Source organism: Aspergillus mulundensis (genome assembly GCF_003369625.1).
Source record: "Aspergillus mulundensis strain DSM 5745 chromosome Unknown scaffold_11, whole genome shotgun sequence".
In the NCBI taxonomy this organism is placed as follows: Eukaryota; Fungi; Ascomycota; class Eurotiomycetes; order Eurotiales; family Aspergillaceae; genus Aspergillus; species Aspergillus mulundensis.
Genome location: NW_020797899.1, coordinates 1261018 through 1283742, shown reverse-complemented (window position 1 = coordinate 1283742; position 22725 = coordinate 1261018). Strand labels below are relative to the sequence as shown.

Below are 22725 nucleotides of genomic sequence, written 5' to 3'. Positions count from 1 at the left end.
TCGGGGATACTATAGGGTGGCTGCATTCGACATAAGTACAAGATGGGCCTCAAGCTAGCATACACAGAACAAGACAAAAAAAACACGAATGGGACAGCAATCCCTAGAGCATCTGACAGGAGGATCTTGCGAAACAGCATGACAGAGTCGTTCTAGTAAAGACAATATCTAGGATCTTCAGTACAAGACATGAACCATTCTAGTCTAGGCATAACCAGGAACCAAAGTAGCACCAGAAACAATAGCCTCAACAAACTCGTAGCCTTCGAAGAAACAGTGATCTTCTCAAACACCTGCGTGTTTCGCTATCTCGAGAGCCTCCTTGAAACGTTCGCACTTGCTGACCAACTCATTGCGCAAGCTGGAGGTCAAGAAGTTCTCGCCGGCGAGGTCCAGCAGATCGCTCTCATCTAGCTCGTTCATCATGTCCGAGCACAGTGCTCTAACAGGTCCACCTTGGCCGAGGATATGGCGCTCGACTATCTGAATGACAACATTGTCCGTGAACCGCTTGAGAGCGACTTTGTAGTATGCTTTGAGAATGTCATGAATGTCGTGGACGGCCTGATCCTCGTTGCTAAGCTGAATAGTCTTCATCACGTCGTTAAGATTAAAAGAGGACGACGCATTTTCCTGAAGGCCCATCTGCTTCTTCAACCTAGCACGGAGGCGCTCATCCCGGATAGCACTGAGCGTCTCCGCGTAATAGTGGTTAACTGTCTGGAGGATGCCACCTCTCTCATCTTCGAGAATGCGGGAGAATTCGGTCGTTGCTCGAGTCTGCGATACATCTTGGAAACGTGCGAGACGAGAAGCAAGTTTTCCCTTAATCTCATCGTCACGGATGACTCTGACGATTGCCTGTTGGTTATAAGCCTTGACTGCATCATTGACCTTGGCGATATAAGCCAGAGCAATATTCTTCCACGGCCCAGACTGTTGACGAAACAGATTCTCCAGGACCCGGGGGTTCACCGTACCCGGAAGCTCTGTGCCGCGAGAGTCTCGGTAGATACGGCGAATCCAGTCGTAGATGTTTTCCGCAGGTTGCACCGCTGACACGGACGACGCTATTTGGGCTATGTGAAACTCAGGGTCCTCCTTGTCATCGGGTGTGCGGAACGCTTTGGCATGACCATTCTTCGTCATCTCCTGGGAGAATTCGGAGTTCAGAGCCTGCACATGCATGCGAAGCTTCAAGGCACTCTTTTCGCCGAGTTCTGGATCATAGTTGCCGCCGAGTGCATCGTCCACCCCCTTCTGATACATGTTGGCTATGCGGTTCAGGAAACGTCGCTGATCGATAGCTGTCTGGCGAGACGGACCGAGAAGCTCAAGGTCCCCCTCGGCTGTGGATAGCGAGGCCTCGATGTCCTTAACAACATTTGGGAACTCGCTTCGAATGTGGTCGTAAAGCAATCCACCGAGGAACTTCTTCAGAGAATGGATTCCAACGCGATCTTTACGGAGCTCCTTCCACGGCGCAGTTCCAGCGAAGAATTCCTTCTCCTTTCGGTGACGACCTTCAATAGTCACGCCTTCTTCGATCTCTCTGGTAGAGCGGTTCTTCACTGCAAACCAGCCGTGAGTCAATCTTTCGACCATATTCTTGGCAATCCGAATAACCTATCACGCGTCAATCATATGCTTATGATGGTGTAGTCGATACATACCCCGGCCTCGTCGCCCTTCTCGACGGCATCGCATTTGGTGATGATTCCAACAGTGCGTCGTCCTGCTGTATCTGCGGCTCTTGCCATTGAGAACCTAAAATGTGTTAGATGGGCGATCCGCAAATAAATGATTGCGAACTCACACTCCCTGGTTCGCAAGGTTGTTTCGCGCGTCCATAACGGCACTGTTCGTAGTTAGCCACTCAACTTTATCTTTTGTTCCTACCACGGGCCAACAAACAGGATAATAGTCCGCTTGTCAGTGATGTAGTCCTTGATGAGCGTTCGAATGATGGACTTGTCCTCCTCGGTCTGATACTTGGTCGGATCTGTCTGGGTGAGTAATTTTCAGTTGAATATTTTGTGGAAGTGACGTACTGTGAAATAAGCCCGGAACATCGACTACTGAGAGGTGGTGATGTTCGGGGCCAGAGAGTTCGATCTTCAAGATATCGTCTGAAAACCTCTTGTCAATGTTCTCGATGTTGGTGGTGCTAGGTCCGGGTATGCCCATGGCCTCTGCAGCCTGTCGGGGTTAATCAGTAACTGCCCCTCCTTCACGGTCAAAAACTGCGTACCTCATCAAAGACTTGCACAAATTCATCGCTGCCAAACTGATCCGCACCGAGCGTTCTCTCAACGTCTTGAGCTTCTTTTCAAGAGACTCGTCTAACTGGGAAGATGGTCCAGGTATGATTGTTATCCTTGCTCCAGCATCATGTTCAGGTGCGCGACGGAGGACGATTTGGGTTGCGAAACGAGTGCAGAGGTCACTGGCGACGGGAAAAGAGAGACCAGTCAGACCTTCAAGCAGGGATGACTTGCCGCTGGACTGGTCTCCCACCACGACAAGCTGAACTGTGTTAGTCCTCTGGGTTTTCACTCTGGCGCTTTGGTGCTCAAACCTGGGGTAGAGAGACGCTCTCGCTGACACCTAGTTCGCGGAGCTTGTCAATGACCTCAAGGACTCTCGATCGCTTTTCGTTTTGAAGGTCGGTGGCTGCTTTGAGCGCCATGGTTGCTTTCAACTGCATGGTGAGGAAGTAGTCAGTCCCTGGAGCGATGTAGACCCCGGTTTGAATGGAGGACTGGAGGCCAGGATGGGAAGCGCACCGTTCTTCTATAGCAGAGAAAAAGAGAATTGCTGGGTAGAGGTCAACAATCATGGAGGGGGGCGAGTGGTTGAGGAGCCAAGGAGAAAACGACAAGGCAGATTCAGAGAGACCTTGTGTTTGGTGTTTGTGTTGGTGCACTGCCGCAAATCCTCTCACACCTCTGTGGCATTCACCACAATTCCGGATCTTTCCATCACTTCAGCCACTAGCCACACTTTCTTTTTGTTTCCCTTTCCTGAATCAATAGCTCTTGTTGGAATCTGTTAGCCACTTTAAACGGCAGCGTCAGCCTTGTCACCGCAGTCGTCAAGGATACCCAGGCGGCACTGCACAGAGATAAGTTCCCCTTTCCAGTGGCCCTCATTCAATTCTCGCCTGTGCCACCACTGACTTGCTGCATGCGTCAATCAGTGAGAGTCCTGCTCAGAGAATGCCTTACTTGATCTTCGCCCTCCAGCGCCTCCGATATCACAGCCGCCCCAAATCCTATCACTTCGTCCCCTGTGTCTATTGAAGAATCCTCCCATCACAGAGCACGTCGCCCGTTATTGTTATCTCGCTGCTGCAAGTCTTGCTTTTAGACTCGAGATACTCTATGATCGCCTGCGACCGGGTAAGAGTGACCCTCCTTGACTTCCGGTATCAGAGGGCCCAGGACTGGGTTTCGCCCCGCACCGCCGATGAACTTTTTGACGCAAGGCATTTGGAAATCCAAGGGAGTGTCTTGCTCTCGGTGACATGCGAAATGAGTAAGACGGATTGTTGACTTAGAAGCCGTGACTGAGAGAGCCGCGACTGGGGACGGGCAGTGGCGATGGAAAGATCGAACATTTGCTTTACCGACGCGGCGCAGTTGCGAGTACAGCCTCCCGTTGGAATCGTGAGTCCTGTACGAAATCTTCCTATCTTCGAAGCGTCCGCCGTCCAGGTACATACATGGGAGCAGGAGGAGTGGAGCGGTCTCAGAAGATTGCTCGGGAACAGACGTTGGACTACCTACTTTTTATGCAGCTAGAGCAGGCGTATGCTCGACCTGGATACCCTACTCGGCTGTTCGTCCCACTGAAGAGATAAAGGTATGATAGGACATGATGTTCTCCCGGCGCCTTCTCCTATACCCAGAGAACAGATTCTGTTGACCTTATGCCCAGGGACTATAGGACAGTCAAGGCTCATTCCTGGATCTCAAAGCTCCCTTGTCGTGTCGCTCGTCTTAACTTGAGAAGACTGGGTAGTGCAGCCATAAATGCTTCGAACAGCTGTACCAATCCCGAGCATGCATCGTGCCTCTTTTGAGAAAGGATAGCTAGATACTGCGCTATGATTACAATCATCAAAGAATAATCTTATGACAGACATCTCTTCAGGTACGACAACCTCGTTTGACAACCTTCATCCTCGCGAAGCCCCCCTCAACCAGGTGTCAGCTCCCATCACTTGAAACCTCCATGCACATCCTACAAGAATGCATATCAGGCAGCAGCACCATGATGTAAGACGGCGGCACCAGTGTGGTGCTGATAAGCATGTCCTGCATGCCCAGTGCATAATCCTACTCCCTTTAATCGTTCCTACATGAGACTCATATTCAGTATTTAGACAGCGGACCTCCAATCAGGGATCCGGAGTAGGAGAGGAGATTACAGTCCCGAGCATCTGGTAAGGTCAACCAGCTCCGCAGGATGTTATGTGGTTTCTGGCCATCAGGGCGTGCTGATAGGGTTACGTACTGCGGATCCATGTTAAGGGAGCCCTCCCTCATCTACCGGACGCCCTCTTCGCATGGAGAAGGTGGGCGGCTCCATCAGGCGGGTAAACCAGGAACACCGCTTCGACTACGCAATAAATATTGATATAGTACGGTGTTATAATACGCTGTAACCTTCTATCTATGGCATCATACAGCTACTTCGGCGTCAAAGCAGATGTTGGCAACCGGTTTACCCGGAACAGACCCCTATATAAGGACAATCAGGGTATCCTTGAAAGGAAGAGCGGCGTGTGATGATGCATCCATCCCGCCGTTGGCTGGTTCGGGAATATAGTTGCGCCAGGTTGGATCTAGCATATTAACTTTGGTTATATAAAGTGCTTTATAATATATACTTTATTAAAGTAAAATAAAAATATATATTAATTTTTAAGTTATATTAATAAAGTAAATACATAGTGTAAAGTAGTTATGTTATATTTATAATAAATATATATAATTATTATTATAAATTACTAGGTAAATATAGTTTAATAATAATAAATATAAGTTTACTAGGTTATATATTTATAAATAAAGTTTATATTTAAATTAATTTATTACCGCTTATTAAACCTATTATTAAGATTATTTATATTATTAAGGTTGTAATATATCTTAAAAATTATATTATAAATATTATAAATATAAATTACAGGCAATTTTATATATTATATATAATATAAATTAATATTAACATGGTATAATTACTATTAATAATACGCAGTTACCTAGAATTTATATATTATAAAAATAATGCTTAATAAGTTAGTTTAATAGTTTTAATTTAGTATTATTTATTATTTAAGCTAATTATATAGGCTATAGAACACTGCTATAGGATTAAAATAAATATAAATATAAAAAAAAATACTAATTTAATACTAATATTAATATTAATATTTAATATTAATAAAAATCTAAAATATTAAGGGCCCGTGCGCTGCCATTTAAGTTAATTCTGGCTTATTAAATTAATACTAAGTTAGGAGCTATTAATATAATTATTAAAAAAATCCTATATTATTAATAAAGACTTATTACTACAGGTAATTAGTTAAAATTACTATTTATTATTATATATTATATATTAAGTTTAAAGCGCTATAAAACGCTATTTTTAAATATAAGCTTGTATTTAAAAAAGGTATTTTATATAATATTAATAAAAAATAAGTTAATATATTATTAAATTACTACTATATTACCCTATACTAAGTTTATATATTTTTAAATAATATATAAAAAATTTATAAAAGTAATAATAAATTTATAAATATATAAGTAGCTAAGCCTTAGTAAAATTAGCTTTTTATATAATTTAGGTATATTTTTAATACCTTGGGATATTTTTATATATTTTATAGGTTATTTTTTTTAATTATAGTATATATTTAAAGGCTAGTAAAAATTAATAAGATTATAATAAGTAAAATAACTAAGGTTATAAAAATATTAATTAACATGGTAAAATTATTTGCTATTTATATAAACTTACCTTATAAAATAATTTTATAACCTTAATAAGCTAATATTATAAAAAGGTTAGTTAACACGGTAAAACTATTTATTATTTATATAAACTTATCTTATAAAGTAGTCTTATAACCTTAATAAGTAAAAATAAGTTTAACTATAGTAATTTACCTTGTAAAAATAGCAAGTATTATAACCTAAAATAAATATAAAAAAATTTATATATTATAGGGTATTTAGTTTAAAAAATAAAGTAAAAATAACCTATTAAATATTAGGATAGTATTAGGCATATATATTTAAATAAAAAAAAAGTTAGTAATACCTTTTATAAAAAATAGGTATATAAGATTTTATTAAAATAAACTTTATTATAATATTAACTTATTATTTTAATTAGGAGTATAATTAATAGTAAAAATAACTAGCTAAAGTAGGCATAGTATAATATACTAAAATTAAATTATAAACTACCTAAAAATACCGCGTTAGCATGGCTAAGTTAGTAAGCTATTATTATATAAGTTTATAAAGTAACAAGGTGCACTGCTATATACCTAACCTTAAAGTTAAATTTTTATTTCTATTTATTATTTTTATTATTATTTATATTATTATTTGCTAGGTAATATCTTTAGTATTATTTATATTATTTTTAGTATTACTTTTAGTATTATTAATACCTGGGTAATATTAATATTAGCTTTAGTATTATTTTATTTACTAGGCAGTATATTTTAGGTTAGTATTATTTATATTATTTTTAGTATTATTTTTAATATTATTTTATTTATTATTATAGCTTAATTAGCATTTTTAAAGTGTTTATAAAATAGCTATTAAGTATTAAGTTTTTTAAGGCTTTTAATTTATTACTATAATTTACTTTTTTTATTTTTTATTATGTTATTACCCTTTTATAAAATTAAAAAATAACCTTGGGTTATTTAACTTATTTTTTAATATTATAAAAAAATTAAAAACATGTCCGGGGGTGTTTATTTATATTTTTATTTAAATTAAATTATATAATATTTATATAAATAAAGTAGTATTATAAAAGGCTAAAACTTAGGTTTTTATAATAAAAGTTTATTAGCTTACTTATTTTTTTAATACTTTATTTACTACCTAAATAAAGTTAACTTAACTTTTAATTTTTAAATAAGTTAAAATATTTATTATTATTACAGGGATCCTAAAGGTAGTTAGCTATTATTAAATACTAAAATATAAACTAGGTTTAAACTAGGTGCTTTTAAAGGTAAGTAAATAAAAAATTTAAAATCCTAGTTAAAAACACCATAAAAATTAATATTATAATAAAAAATTAAGGCCTAAATAAAACCTAGTAAAAAAAAAATATACCTAGTAATACTTAATAATATATATTAATACCTACTTAAAAGTTTTAGCTATTAAAATATATTTAGTAACAATGCGCTGGGGTATTTTTAGGTATTAAAAAAATAGTTATAAATAGTTATAAATAAACTTAGGTATAACTAAGAATTTTTTTAAAATTATTTTTAAAGTTAATAGGTGTAATTAGGCCGTGAGCAAGATAAAAATAAATAAAAAAAATAACCTTGGTTACTATAAAAAAAAATATATAATTTATATTAATTTTAGGGTTAGCAAGGCCTTTTTTAAAGGTATAAAATTTTATATAAGCTAGCCACCTAATTTTATATATTTTTAAAATTTAAAAAAAAAAGTAAAGGGGTACCCTTACTTTTTACCTTGCTAGCTAAATTTTATATATTTTATTATGCCTAAATTTATAGATTTAATTAAGCCTTTTCTCGCGGGGCTTAAACCTAAAAAAGTTAGTATAATAACTTTAATTTTTATAATATGTAAGGGTAAAGTTTAATAAATTATTTAAGCTACCTTAGCTAGTATAAATTAAAAAATTATAATTATTATATATATTTATTTTATGGTATCTTGTCCCCCGGGCCATTAAATTAAGTTTAATTTATTTATATTAAATTAATATTTATATTAAATTATATTAGTAATTATTATATTTATATTTATGTTTTCCTAAGTTACTGCTGTATTTTTAGCTAGAAAAACTTTATATTTTAATTATAGTATATTATTATAGTATTAATAATATTATTTATAGGTAGCAAGCTATTTAAGGTAGATTAAAGCAGCGCCACTAGTAGTGTATTTAAAATTAAAACTAAATAATAAAATGCTATTTTAATAAACTAAAAACTAATTATAATTTTTTTTTAGTTTTTTATATATAAAATAAATTTAAAATAGTATTACGCGGGATATATTAATATAAAATTATTAATATAAAAAACACGAATACTTACTGTTTTTTATTTATAAGCTAATAAGTAAAAAATAATTTAATTTATTTTATAAAAGCTTTTTAGTATATAATAATACTACCTTATTAAAATATATATTACCTGCCCCTAAAAGCATTAAAAATAACTTAGTAAAGGTACTTAAAATAAATAATATTACGCAAGAGTAAAAGTCCATAGCTAAAAATAATATTAAAAAGTAAAAGTAAAATAAAAAAAAAATAAAATAAAGTTAATTATTACTTATTACGTGCTTATAGCAACCCGCCTGTATTATTAAATATTATTTAGTATTTTTATAAAGGGTGGGAATTTATATTTAGTATAATATATTAAGTAAATACTATTAATAAATTAATAAAATTTTAAGGCCTGGTAAAGCTACTTTAAAATACTTATTTAAGCCTATACCTTGCTGCTAGGTATAGTAAATAATAATAAAATATTTTTATAAAAAAGTAAATTTAATAATAATATTAGGCTAAAGTACCCCAAGCCTTTTTTTTTATTATCCCTATTTTTTTTAATAGCCTAAAACTAAGTAGCTATATTACTTTAAAAACTATTAAATAATATTACGCAAGATTTTAAAGTTTTAAAATTAAGATATTATTATTTTTTATTATACTATTAAAAAAAAGTTACATAAATATAAAAAGGTATTTATTAAAAAGTAAATCTTATTTAGGTTCGCGGTAATTTATATAATAAACTTAATTTTTAAATACCTTAAAAATAGTAAATTATTAGTTTTTATTTTTAGTGCACGTAGAAATAATATTTAATTAAGTAATTTAGAATACTTATACGTAAAATAAGTAAGAAAAGTTAAAATATAAAATTTAATATAAACAGGAATACTAAAAGCTAAAAATATTAATTTTTACTACTAATATAAAATAAAATAAAAGACTTATATTTAAAATAGGAGACTAGGATAAACTAAAAGTACTAAGTAATTATAAATTATATAAACTTACTTATTTTTATATTTTTTAATAAAAATATTATTATTTTATAAAGTTATATACTTAGTAAACTACACGGGATAATAAAATTCTATATATATATTAGGCTATTACTAGAGGGCTTTTATACCCCTGCTTTTTTTAATTTTAATTAACCACCTTAATATAAGGCTAGTTTAATTACTTTAACTACTAGCTAGTATTGTCTTTTAATTTAATATTATTATTATAATAAACTAGGATTAAGATTAAAACCAAGATTAATATAATATAATTTTTTTTATTATAATAACAGCGGCTTTAGTTATATATTAAATTTTGCTTTATACTTACTTAATTATATATTTAAGTTAAAATTAGTTTTTAAACTTTATAAAATATTATTAAATTACGCTGTTACTCCGGGTAATAGTAATAAAAATATTAGTAATAATATTTTTAGGGTTATTTTATTTTTTTTTTAAAAAGCTTATATATTACCTTATAAAAAGCATTATTAATTTAATGTCTTTTTATATAGCAGTGGAGTAATAAAAAAATAACTATTAATATATATATATACTTTTAAAAATAGTATAACTTTATATACATAAAAGGCAACTATAATTTTTACTAATTAATTAAAAAAGGGAAGTATTATAAAATAACAAGGTATCTAGTTTTTTTATATTTAATAAGTACGTGCTTAAGTAATAAAATATGTATTATTTAGTTTAAGCTAGTATTATTAATATAATAAATATTAATTAAAAAAAAGTGCTTTAAAATTTAAGCGGGAGCTATTTTAAATAAAGGTAAAAAAAAATACTAGATTATACTTTTAGTAAAACTTAGATTTTTTTTACCTATTTTTTAATACACAAGTTAATATAAAAGTAAGGTTTAGTTATAGTACCTTTTAAGCTTAATTAAATTAATATTTAGGTTATATTAGCTTAACTTATTAATAAGGCAAAATTAATAAAAAATATAAGTAGTAGGGCCTAATAAACTATAATTAATATTTTATTATAGTATATTCCTAAAAAATACTAGAATAAACGCAAAAACCTTATATATAGTATTATTATATATTACCTTAATCCCTGCGTTAAGCTTGCTAAGTATAATAAGGTTTTTAATTATATTTTTAAAATTTATTTTATATGGACCCAGTGTAATTATAAATATATTATATAGTTTTATATATTTATTTATTATTATACTTATAAAAATAATATAAATACCTATAAAAGATTTATATATAGTCTAGTATAAACTAAATTTATTTATAAATATTTAGTATAAAAAAAATATAGGCAGGGTGCTTAAAGTAAAAAAATTTATAAAATACTAATAGTTATATACTTTAATTTTTTATTTACTATAATAAAAAAAAATAGGTAAAAAGCCCGGAGCTTGTGTTTTTTATTTAAAATATAATAAATAATAAAATAACTATATGGTAATACTATAGGCTAAAATAATAAGTTTTAGTATTTATAATTAAAAGTCACGTAAGGCTTATAAAAAAGAAGCTAGTATTTTATAATTAAAATATATTTATTTTTATAAATAAGTAGTTTTATTAAATTTATTAGGAACCCTAAATATTAAGTAGTTAAGGCAAGCATGCTTGGTACCTTAAAATTTTTTAAAATAACCTAAAGCTAAAAAATAATATCTTTAAAATATACTTTAATAATATATAATATATAATTAATACTAACGTAGTTAATGCGGCTAATATATATATAAAAGTTAAATATACAAGTATAATTAAGCTTTTAATATTTATACTAAATAAAGTTTAATAAAAGTATAGTAATATAATTACTAACAGGCCTAAAATATTATATAAACTATTTAAAGGTTATTTAAATTAAAAAACCCTAGGTAACGCCATGTTAAAGTTTTATAAGTATATTAATAAACTTTACTATTTTTTAGTAAATTTACTATATAAAAAATAGGGATTTCACAAGAGTTAAAATAAGGGAAATAAAATTAATAAAATATATTTATATTAAAGTATTTAGCGTGTATTTTTTATCCGGAGTACTTAATATTTATAGCTTTATATTAATTACAGGCACCTTAACACGGCGTAAAGGTATAAAATAAAATTAACCTTTAGTATTTTTTTTAAGCTAGCCTAAAAAAGTAGGGAGTAATATAATAAGGGATATATTATTTAAACGTTATAGCACTTTAATAAGTATTTTATACTAACTTTATATAATATTATATTTAAGTAACTATAATTTAAGCATTAGGTAAAAAAAAAGGTAGTATAAAAGTATACTATTATTAGGGCATTTTTTTTAACTTATTAATATTTTTATAGCGTACCTAGTTTAGGGGTAGTATTATGCCTAAAGTAAAAAAAGTCTTGCTTAACTTAGTATTTAAAGCTATATTTTTAATTATATTTAAAGCTATATTCTTAACTATATTCTTAACTATATTTTTAGCTATATTTATTTTTATTATATTAGTATCCTTAATTATTTTAATTATACTAAATATATTAGTTATATTTATTATATTTATAAGAGCACGAGTAAAAGCATTTTTAAAAGTATTTATTTTTATGTTATTTACCTTATTTATATTTTTTGCTTTACCTATATTATTTACCTTGTTTGTATTAGTTAGCTCCGCATTATTTACCTTATTTATATTAAAAAAGCTATTTTAAATAATATTTATTACTACTACTGCCTTTACCTCCGCCTTCTTAATTAAAAATAGCGTGTCTTAATATATAATCTTAAAATTTAAAATAACCTTAACCTTTTTTATAATTTTTTTTATACTACTATTTATATAATTACTTTAATAAAACAGGCTTGCAGTTCTTGGTTACCTTATATTTTAGTTTTTTTTAAAAATAATTAATATTATATAAAAGGCATTTATTAAGTATAAAATATATATACTATGTTTTAGTTTAATACCCCAGGCTTAATAATTTTAATTTAATTATTAATTACCTAGTTATTTACTATTTAGACCTCCGGGTTAAGCTAGGCCTTAAAAAATAATAAGTAATATTTAGGGATATTTAACGCGTTATTTTTAATTAAGGGGTACTAAAAAACGCGCTTTTTTTTACTAAGTATTTTTAAAAAATTTTATAAATATATATTTCCTAGGCTAGTAAAAAAGTTAACATGTTATAATATTAAAAAAAAGTAGCTATTAGCCCTAGTAAAACATAGTAATATATTTTTTAATATTTTATAATATATTCTTACTATTAAATATAATATTAGTTTATTAGGGATAAATACGTGTACCTAGTATTAAAAAGTAACTAAAAAAGGTAAAAATAAATATAAATAAATTTAGGCAAGGTATTAAAAAAGTTTTAAGGCTATTTTTTTAATTTTATAACTAGCTAGGACAGGCTGGGACAGGCAGGAATAAATTAAAATAAAAAAAAATAAAAAAAATAATTTACCTGGGCCAGCGACCTTAATAACCTTTTAATTTTAAAAATTTTTAAAAGGTAGTAAAAAAATATTTAAGGTAAGTAATTTAAAAAATAAAAATAATTTTTATACTTCTTGCTAGGCTTTTATTAGGGTAGGTTTAGGGTTATATAATAATAAGGGCTTAGCCTTATTATATATACTATTTATTAGTTATAAACTCCTGTAGTTATTTATCTTAGCTAATTTATATTAACCTTTTTAATTTTATTTATATAGGCTAGTTATTCCCTGGCCGGTTATTTCTTTTTTAATATAAAATTAATTTAATTATATTTTATTTTTTTTAAACTTTTATTTTATATAGTAATAAAATCTTATTTTATTATAATAGCAAGAGAAAGATCTCTAGCTATTAAAATTAATTAAAATAGCTACTTAAAACGCATATAAATATTAACCTAAGGTAGGGCTAATTTATAGTTAGCAGTAGTAGCTATTAAAAAAAAGGTAGATTTTACTACTACTATAGTTACTAAAAAAAAGGCAGATATTATTACTACTACTACTACTAAAAAAAGCTAATAAAGGTACCTAGTTTCTAATATTTTATTATTTTTAAAAATAACTTAAAAATAACTAACTTTTATTTTTTAATTATTATAAAAACCCTTATAAGATAAATATTTAAATATTATATTTTAAATATTATTAAAATACTAGTACTATAAACATAAATTTAAATTCCTAGGCCACTTTTAATAATTTAAAAGTAAATTTAAGTTTTTATATCATTTTTAGCTATATAAATAATATAAAGCTACTTTTACTATATTAAATATATTACTTATAAAAAAAAGTAGTAGGAATAAAACACCCGCGGAAACTAGAATTTTAAATAGTATAAAAAATAAGCCTAAAATTTTATAAATAAAGATAAATAGCCCTATTAATAAAAAGGTAAATTTAGCTATAATTATTTTTTTTTTATTATAAATACTTAAAATTAAACACCCCCATGCCCTTTAGTATAAAAAAGAATTTATAGCCTGCTAAAATACTTTTATATATTAACTTTAATAGCTTTATTTTATTTAGTTTTATTATAACACCGGACTAGATATTATTATTTATAAAAAGCTTACTTTAATTAATAAAAAAAGCTTTAATTTTATTAATATATTTTTATATTATTATAATACATGTTATAATTAAAAGTTATAAATACTAAATTAAATACTTATAAGTACCCTAAGCTATTTTTAGTATTATTATAATTTAATTAACCTAGCTAAAATTATATTAAATTAATAAAAATAAAAACACGTGCGGAGTAACTAGTTATTTTTTATCTTAATTTTATTAGTAATTTTTTTTAAGTAAAGTAAAAGCTAGTTAACTATTTTTTTAAAACCTTTTTTACCCCTATTTTTTTTTAAATATAGTACTAATTATAAAATCTTATTAATTATAATAAGTTTTTAAAGTATAGCTAGTTTTTTATTAAGTATAAGTTTCTAATATTACTACTATCCTATCCTGCATATAAATTAATTATTATTTAAATATTTATATATATTTAGCCGCGGAAATAAAGCTTTATAATAATTTATATAATACTAGTAACTAAACTTTAGTAGCTATATGAAAGAAGTTACTAAACTTTTAAAATTACCTAGTAATAAATAAAAAATATACTAATTTAAATAAAGGTTGTTTTAAAAAGCTATTATTTAGTAAATAGCCTAGTAAAAAATAAAAGCAAAAAAATATCCCGCCCCTAGTAATAAAGTATTTTTTAACTACCCTTTTAAAAAAAATATTAAAATTAATAGCTAAGAAATACTAGAATATATTTTTTATTTTCTTTTTTATTATTATAAACTATGCTGCTATTACTATTAATATTTTTTTATATTATAACATGTTTACATAATAATTTTTTTAAGCTTGCTTTAGTTATTAGCGTTTAATAGTATTATATAATATTAGGATAGGATTAGTATTAGGTTAATAAATACTTATTATTTTAAGTTATATACTTATATAGATTAGATGCCTTTAGGCTAGAGGTAATATTTATATTTATTTATTAATTTTAACCTTTATAGTGTGTTTATTTATAATAAAAAGCTAGTTTATAATTATAAAATTTACCTATAATAAATTTAGGGAACTTATGTTTAGTAATAAAAATTTAGCTATTTTAAATTAAAATACTATAGTATTTTTTATTTACCTTTAGTTTTTATAATTTACTTATTTTTTTTATCCTAATATACCTGTATTTGCCTCTAGCTTTATTTTTTAAAAATAACCACCTATATTTATTAAAATACTTTTTTTTATAATAATTAATTTTTATTCCTTTAAATAATAACAGCCATGCCTTTATTTTATAATATATTAATATTTTTTTTAAATAGCTACCTAGCGTTGTTAAAAAGACACTATTATTAGTTAAGCTTAAAAAAACACTATTACCTAAATTACTTAAAGTTAAAAAGACTTTTTTAAGTAAAAAGGTAATATTACCTAGTACTATTTTTACCTAAAATATAAACTTTTTTATTAACCACTACCTTTTTTTCCTAGTTTAACACTATGTTATTTAGTATTACTTTTAAGTTTTTTTTAGTTATTATTAACTATAAAGCTACTAGCCCCTTAAATAACCCAAACTTTTTTTTAAATATTAGTGTGGTTTTATCGCTGGTGTTGATGCCTTAGGCCACTTCCTTGGCCGTGGCAATGCCAAGGCCTAGGAATATTAGTGGCCTTAAGGAATAACACTTAGGCCTTACCACCCTAAATAAAAGCTATATAAAGCGCTTAAAGGCCTTAATAAAAAACCTTAAGATAATTTTATATTTAGTTTTTTTTTTATATATTTTTTTTAATTACCTAGCCTTACTAGCCGGGTAATTTCCAGCGCTAGTATTATTATATTTAATAGCATATTTTTAATTATTTAATTAATAAGCTTTTATAACGCTATAGGATTTAATTAAATATAATAATAAAATAATTATTATACCTAATTATTAAAATTACTTAATAATATATTTATAGCAAGGCTTATTAATAATATAAACTACTTAACGCTGCCTATACCTTTTTAGTAAAAAAAAAAAAACTAAAGCTTAAAAAATTTTTAAGGGGCCCGAGAGCTATACTAAAAATATTAATAAAAATAATTAATAATTACCTAACCTAAAAACCCCTTTTATTAACGCTAGTAAAAAATATTTATTTAATTATTATTTTAAAAAACTTTATGCTTAGGTAGCAAGGCAGCTAGGATTTTTTTTATAATTAATAATAATAAGGGTTGTTACCTTGCCTGTATATTTAACTAAAAAATTATATTTTTAATTATATAAATAAAAAAGTTTAAAGGTTTTTTAACTAGTAACTTAACCCTAGTTATATAAAAAAAATTTTATAGTAATTATTATTACTACTAGCTTTTTAAAGCAAGGGTAATAATTAAGGGTATTAAGCAAGGGTAACACTTGTGCTATAAAAACCATTAAAAAAAATAAAAAAAAAAAAATATTAATTATTTTAACTAAGTTTTTTATTTAATTTTTAATTTATTAAAACTTTTTTTTAGTATTTTATTTAACTTTAATTAACTAATTATTATAAAATACCTTATAAACCTAATTAACCCTATTAACCCCGTGGTTATCGCGTAGTATAACTTATAATATATAAAGGTTAAATTTTTTTAAAAATAAACTAGCTAAAATAAAAAAACCCAAGGGTTATTTATTTAATTTATTATTTTAAATAACTTATTTTATAAGTGCTAGAAAAACGCCCAAGGCTAATTATTTAATAAAAAATTAACTACCTAAAAAATCTTTAATTTTAAAAGTATTATTAAGTACAAAGGTTATATTAACTTAAACACAGCTAAGATATAAATTTAAGATATAAATTATTATTTTTATAATAAGTATGTTTTTTATAGCTAAGACTTTAGTAAGTATAAAAAAGTTTTAATTATTATTAACTTTTTTACTAGCCAGGCTAAAAAGCGCTGGGATACTTGCTAGTTTTAAAAAAATTAAAAAACTATACCTAAATAAATCTCCACTTTTAAGTAACTTAAAGATTAGGTTTATTAAAACTTTAAAAAGTATTTTAGTGCCTAAAAATATTATTTTTAATATTAAAATATAGCTTAAAATAATATTAAAGTATAAAGCTATAATAGCTGCTTTTAAATTATTATTAGCTTACTTAAACACCCTGTATTTATAAAGGTTTAAATTATAAATTTTATTAATAAGGCTAAGCTTAAACTTTAGGCTAAATAGGCTTATAATTATAATTACCCTATTATTTTTAAAGTAGTAATTAAATGCTTTACCTTATATAAATAAAGCCTTTATATAAAAAAATTTACTTAAAAAGGCTTTAGTAATTATTTTTTTTTATATAGTTTTAGTTTTAGTAAAAAATCTAGTTACTATAATTTAAACGCTATAAATTTAAATATTACTAAAACTACTTTAATTAGGGCCCTAGTTAAAAATCCTATACTAAAAGGTTATGGTTAAGGCTATTAACTTACTAGTTAAGGTAATTAAAAAAAAAAGTATAAAACCTTTAATCCGCCCCTGCACCTAATACTAACCTAAACCCTAATAATATTAGCTAAAAAAAATAATGCACTTATAACTACTTTTATTTTAATTATAGTAATAGTAAATACCTTTACCCTAATTATTTTAAGCTATCTTATCTAGGAAATAGGACTAGCTGCTAAATTTAAAAGTATTAATAACTAAAATAATAAAGGCTTTTAAATATATTTTTTTTATTATTATTAACCTTTTTAAAATCTTTTCCAAGAACCTAAAGCAGGAGGACCCTAAGCCTTATATAGTATTATTTATTTTTTAAGTTACTAAAACTAAGTTATATATTATTAGTAAAAATATTTTATAATACTAGGTAAGTATTAGCACTAACCTTACTAGTGCTAAGTACTTTTAAGTTTTTATTAATACAGGCGTAAAATAATTTTTTATTAATAAGAAGTATTTATACCTATTATAATTATATAAGGTAAAGGGCTTGCTTAATAAATTTAAAGTTACTATAATTAATAAATAATAGGTAAAAGTATATAAAAGCTTTTAAGTACTGCTTGCGCTTAGTAGTTAAAAGTATATTTATTATTTATAAAAAATAAATATTTTAAAATATAATATTATTTTAAGGAAGGACTAGCTTTATAAATACTTTTTAAGGGTAAACTTTAGTACTAATAAAATATATTTTCCTGCTATTAATAGGAGATGCCTTTTTATTATTAAGCCTATTTAAACTTAACCTAATATTAGTAGTATTTAAACTTTTTTAAAAATTATATTAGTAAAGCAAGCTAAGCGCCTACTATAAAAATAATTTTAGCAGGCCTTTTTTATAATTATTTACTTTAATCCTAATTAGGATAAGGGCATAAAAAAGAAATTTAAGGCATTTAAATTAGCTAAGAGAATTACTTAAAAGTTTATAAATTAATTTAAAAAAGAACTTTTGCTAACTTTCCCTTTAAAATAAAATATGGTTTATAATATTAACACGGGCAATTTTTTTTTATTAACTAACTTTTTTATTTGCTTTTTTAAAAGAAACTTAAGGAGTTAAAAAAGTAATTTATTAAGCTTTTAAAAAAGGGTATTATTCGCGTTTTTACTAGCCCTTAGGAATTTTTAGTTATTTTTATTTTAAAGCCTAGTGGTAAGTAGCGTATATATATTAATTATTAATTATTAAACTAAAAAATTATTAAGAATAGCTATTTATTTTCCTATATTAAGAACTTTATTAACCTTGTGGGACCTGCTTAATATTTTTTTAAAATTAATTTTTTTTTAGGATATTAGCAGGTGCGGATGGGCAAAGTATTAGTTTAAAAAATAACTTTTAATATTATTTTTAAAAAATATAAATTTTTAATAATATTATTTAAGCTAAGTAACGCCCTAGCCACCTTTTAAATATTAATAAACTAAGTTCTTGCCCCTTATATAGGGAGAACTTATATTATATACCTTAATAATATTTTTATTTTTTTTAACTTTATTAAAAAGTATAAAAAACACTTTTATTAAATTATAATAGCCCTTAAAAATAATAAGCTATTTACTAAAGGCTTTAAGTGCATTTTTACTATAAAAAAATTAAAGTTTTATAGTTATATTATTAGGCATGAATATGCTTAACTTATACTAGTAAAGTTAAATATTATTTAAAATTAGCTAAGACCTTAAAATATTTATAAAGTTTAGTAATTTTTAGGCCTTGTTATATATTATTAAAAATATATTAAAAATTTTATTAAAATTACTGTACCGCTGCACAAACTTTTTAAGAAAAAAAATATTATTAAGTAAAAAAAAAAGTATCGTGCGGTATAATAAAATATTTAATATAAATTTATATTTATTATTTTAAAAAAGGTATTAACTAATATTTTAATACTTAAGATTATAAAGCTATATAAATTTTTTAGGATTAAAATAAACACCTTAAAGTGGGTAATTAGCATGGTTTTTAACTAGTAAAATAATTAGGAATATTAATATCCTATTACTTATAATAGCTATAAATTTAATAATATTAAAAAAAATTACCTAATATAAAAAAAGGAGCTTCTCGCGATTAAAAAGGTGTTATATTAATAAGATTATTATTTTAAAAATAATACTATAACTAAAGTTATTACTAACCACAAAAGTTTTAAGTACCTTATTATTATAAGAACTTACTTTAAGTAACTAGTGCAGTAGGTAAAAAAGTTTTAAGTATATAACTTAAATATTTATTATTACCCGGGCGCAAAGGCTATTATTTTTAATATTTTTAGTTAAAAACCTAATTTTATTAAGGATGGCCCTGCTAATGCTTAAAGTAACTAAAATAAAAAAATAGTGAATACTTGGGTTAAGCGCATAATACTAACACTAATAATTATATTAGTTAAAAATAAGAAAGAATATTAAAAAAACGCGATAATATCAGGGCCAACGTTTTTCCATTTAATATTACTAGAGCTAATCCACTATTAATCCAGAATTAGCACCTAAGCTTTGGCCTTAGGCCGCTAAGGCTTAGCATACCTTATTATTATGTTAGGCTATATAACTTAACTAGGTTATTAGTATTTAGGGTTTTAGTTATTAATTAAGCAAGACTAGGGTAGGCCTTAAGTATAGGCTAAAATAAAAACCCGTGCGTAAAGTATTTAAACCTATATTTACTTTTTAATTAAGAATAGCTTAAGCGTAGCTTAAAGGTTTATAAAGGTAGCCTTAAGGCTAGCTTTTTTTTTAAATTTTTAAGCAACTTTTTTAATATTATTTAACAGGGTTTAAAATACTCTATTTTTATTAATTAAATTTTTTTATTAATATTTTTATTATTAGTAAAAATTTTTAAAACTTATTAGTTTTATAGTTAGAGTTGCTTTTACCTACTACTTTTTAAACTTTTTTAATAATAGTATTTTAAATTAGATTTTTAAAGGGTAAGTAAAGGTAGTCCGCAGGCATTTTAGTTAAGATTTTTAAAACCTAAACTTAAATAGCTAAAAAAATATCCCCTTTTTTATTTATGCTTAAAAATCCTATTGCTATTAAAAATAATTAAAAAAAAAACCTAACTTAAATAATTTAGTTTATTAGCTTAATAAAACGCAGGGTAAAATACACCCTTTACCTTATTATTTTATATTATTATTAAAGTTTATTAATCTAAAATTTATTATAACTAAAGCTATTTTAAAGGGGGAATAGCCTAGGACTATAACTCCTGGCTTATTTATTTTTTAACCCTAATATAATTAATATCGCGTGTTAAAGTTAAAATATTTTTTTAAAAAAAATAAGGAAAAATTACCCCTGCAACCCGGAGCTAAAATAGCATTAAATTATTAATTTTTATATTAATTTTTTTATTAATCCCCGCGCTAATCTTTTTATTAATATTTTTAATAAGCTTTAAAAAAAATTAACCCTAGTAATTTTTTTAATTTTAGTTTAAAGTTAAGCTTAAATAACTTAAGTTATTATTTTAAAGCCACTTTACCTTTAAAACCTAGTGCTAGTAAAGCTAGCTTTAAAAGATTTAAAAGTTTTAAATATATATAAAAAAGGTACTAAAAGGCTATTAAAAATTATAAGCTTTATTATAAAAAAAAAAGGCTTTTTAAAAGCCTAAGATTAAGTTTAAAAAGGTTAAAAAGTTAAAAAAAAAAAATATAATAAAGCTTAAAATTTAGTTTAAAAATTTAAAAAATTGCTTTTATAGCGCTTTTAAAAGGTTTTAAATAAATAATAAAAARATTATATTTATTATTTAAAATACTTTAAAAGACGCCTGTAATTATTAAAAAGGTTAAGTTAAACTTTAAAATAATAAGTAAATTTAGGCAAATTTTAAAAAATTTATATATATATAGGTTAACCTAGTTGCGGACTAGGGCTACCGCGCCACCTAATATTTTTTAATTAAATAATAAAATACTTAAAATATTACTTTTTAAGGACTCTGCTTTATAAAGTTAGGCCTATATTTTAATAATTTAAAGTTTAAGGCGCAAGTACTTACTAAAACCTATAATAAAAATATTTACTTATACTTAAAAAAGTTAAAAAAACCCCTAAAAACTATGCTTAAAGTAAATATAGTAATAATTTATATAAAGTTTATTAATAAGTATAATAAAGCCTTAAAGGCCAAGGAGGAGAAAAAGTCTAAAGCTGGTTTTAACTTTAAAAATAAAAAAAATAAGAATAACTTAGGATGGAACCAGAATAGTAATAAAGCAGTTTTTTTAAAAAAGGGGAAAAAAAAAAAGGCAAGAAAAAGGGTAGTAACTTGCTTTTTTAAAAAAAAAAAAAGCGCTGTAAAAAAAAGGGTTTTTATTTTAATTATAGTAAATTAGGCTACTTGTTAAAGGCCTGTTTAAATAAAAAAAAGCCTAAAAAAAAACTAATAAAAAATAAATAGTAATCCCCTGGCCTTAAGTTATTAAAGTTATATAATTTAAAAAAAAAGATTACTTTTTTTATTCTTGCGGATTTTAGGATGCAAAAAAATAAAGTAAATTAATAGTTTAAGATACTACTTAATACTAGGGCTAATACTAATTTTATTTTAATTTAATATTTATAAAAGCAAGGAATTAAAATAGATACTAACCATATGGTATAACTAGTTTAATATATTAATAATATCTTTACTTTTTATTACGGGTGTTTACAAGCCCGTACTTAGGTTTATAATTTAAAAAAAGTTATAAAAATATTTAACTTAGTGTATTATATTATTAATCTTGTTTATAAGAATTATTAAGTAGTCCTAAAATATTCCTAAATAATTAAATTAAATTTAAACCTTTACCTTATCATGGCAGAATAAACCTGGCGAAACTATACACCTTTTATTAAAATTAAAATATTATAAAAGTTTATAAAAATTATGCGCAAGAAACCGGTACTTATAATACTTTATTAATTAAAAAAAACTAAAGGGGGAGTAAAAATAGTCCTACTACCCTAGTATATTTACTAAAGTAAAGTTTTTTTTAAATAAAAAGCTGCTTAACTTTTAACTAGTAAAGTAAAGCATAAAATTTTATTAAAAAAAGGCAAGAAGCCTTTATAAGGTTTTATTTATAGTTTTTTTTAATATAAGTTATAAATATTAAAAAAGTATCTTAATAAAATACTTAAAAAAAAATAAATTAAGCTATTTTAAAGCAGCGCTGGAGCGCTAGTACTTTTTATTTAAAAACTTAATAAATTTTTATGTTTTTATATTAACTACCACAAATTAAATATAATAATTAATAAAAATTATTATTTACTACCATATATTAACAAGCTAATAAATTAGCTAGTAAATACAAGGTATTTCACCAAGCTAAATCTACGTGACATGTATTATAAAATATAAATTAAAAAAAAAA

General features: G+C 25.6%; 1 protein-coding gene across 1 annotated transcript; it reads right to left on the bottom strand.

Annotated features, from left to right (window-relative positions):
- Positions 1–285: 285 nt before the first annotated feature.
- On the bottom strand, positions 286–2689 carry DSM5745_09271 (dynamin family protein; the record flags this gene model as incomplete). Its single annotated transcript, XM_026751287.1, has 7 exons — positions 286–1626; positions 1674–1767; positions 1817–1858; positions 1915–2002; positions 2052–2199; positions 2299–2526; positions 2579–2689. The coding sequence occupies 7 exons, from the start codon at positions 2687–2689 to the stop codon at positions 286–288; spliced, it is 2052 nt and encodes a 683-aa protein (XP_026600373.1).
- Between the last annotated feature and the right edge of the window lie 20036 nt (positions 2690–22725).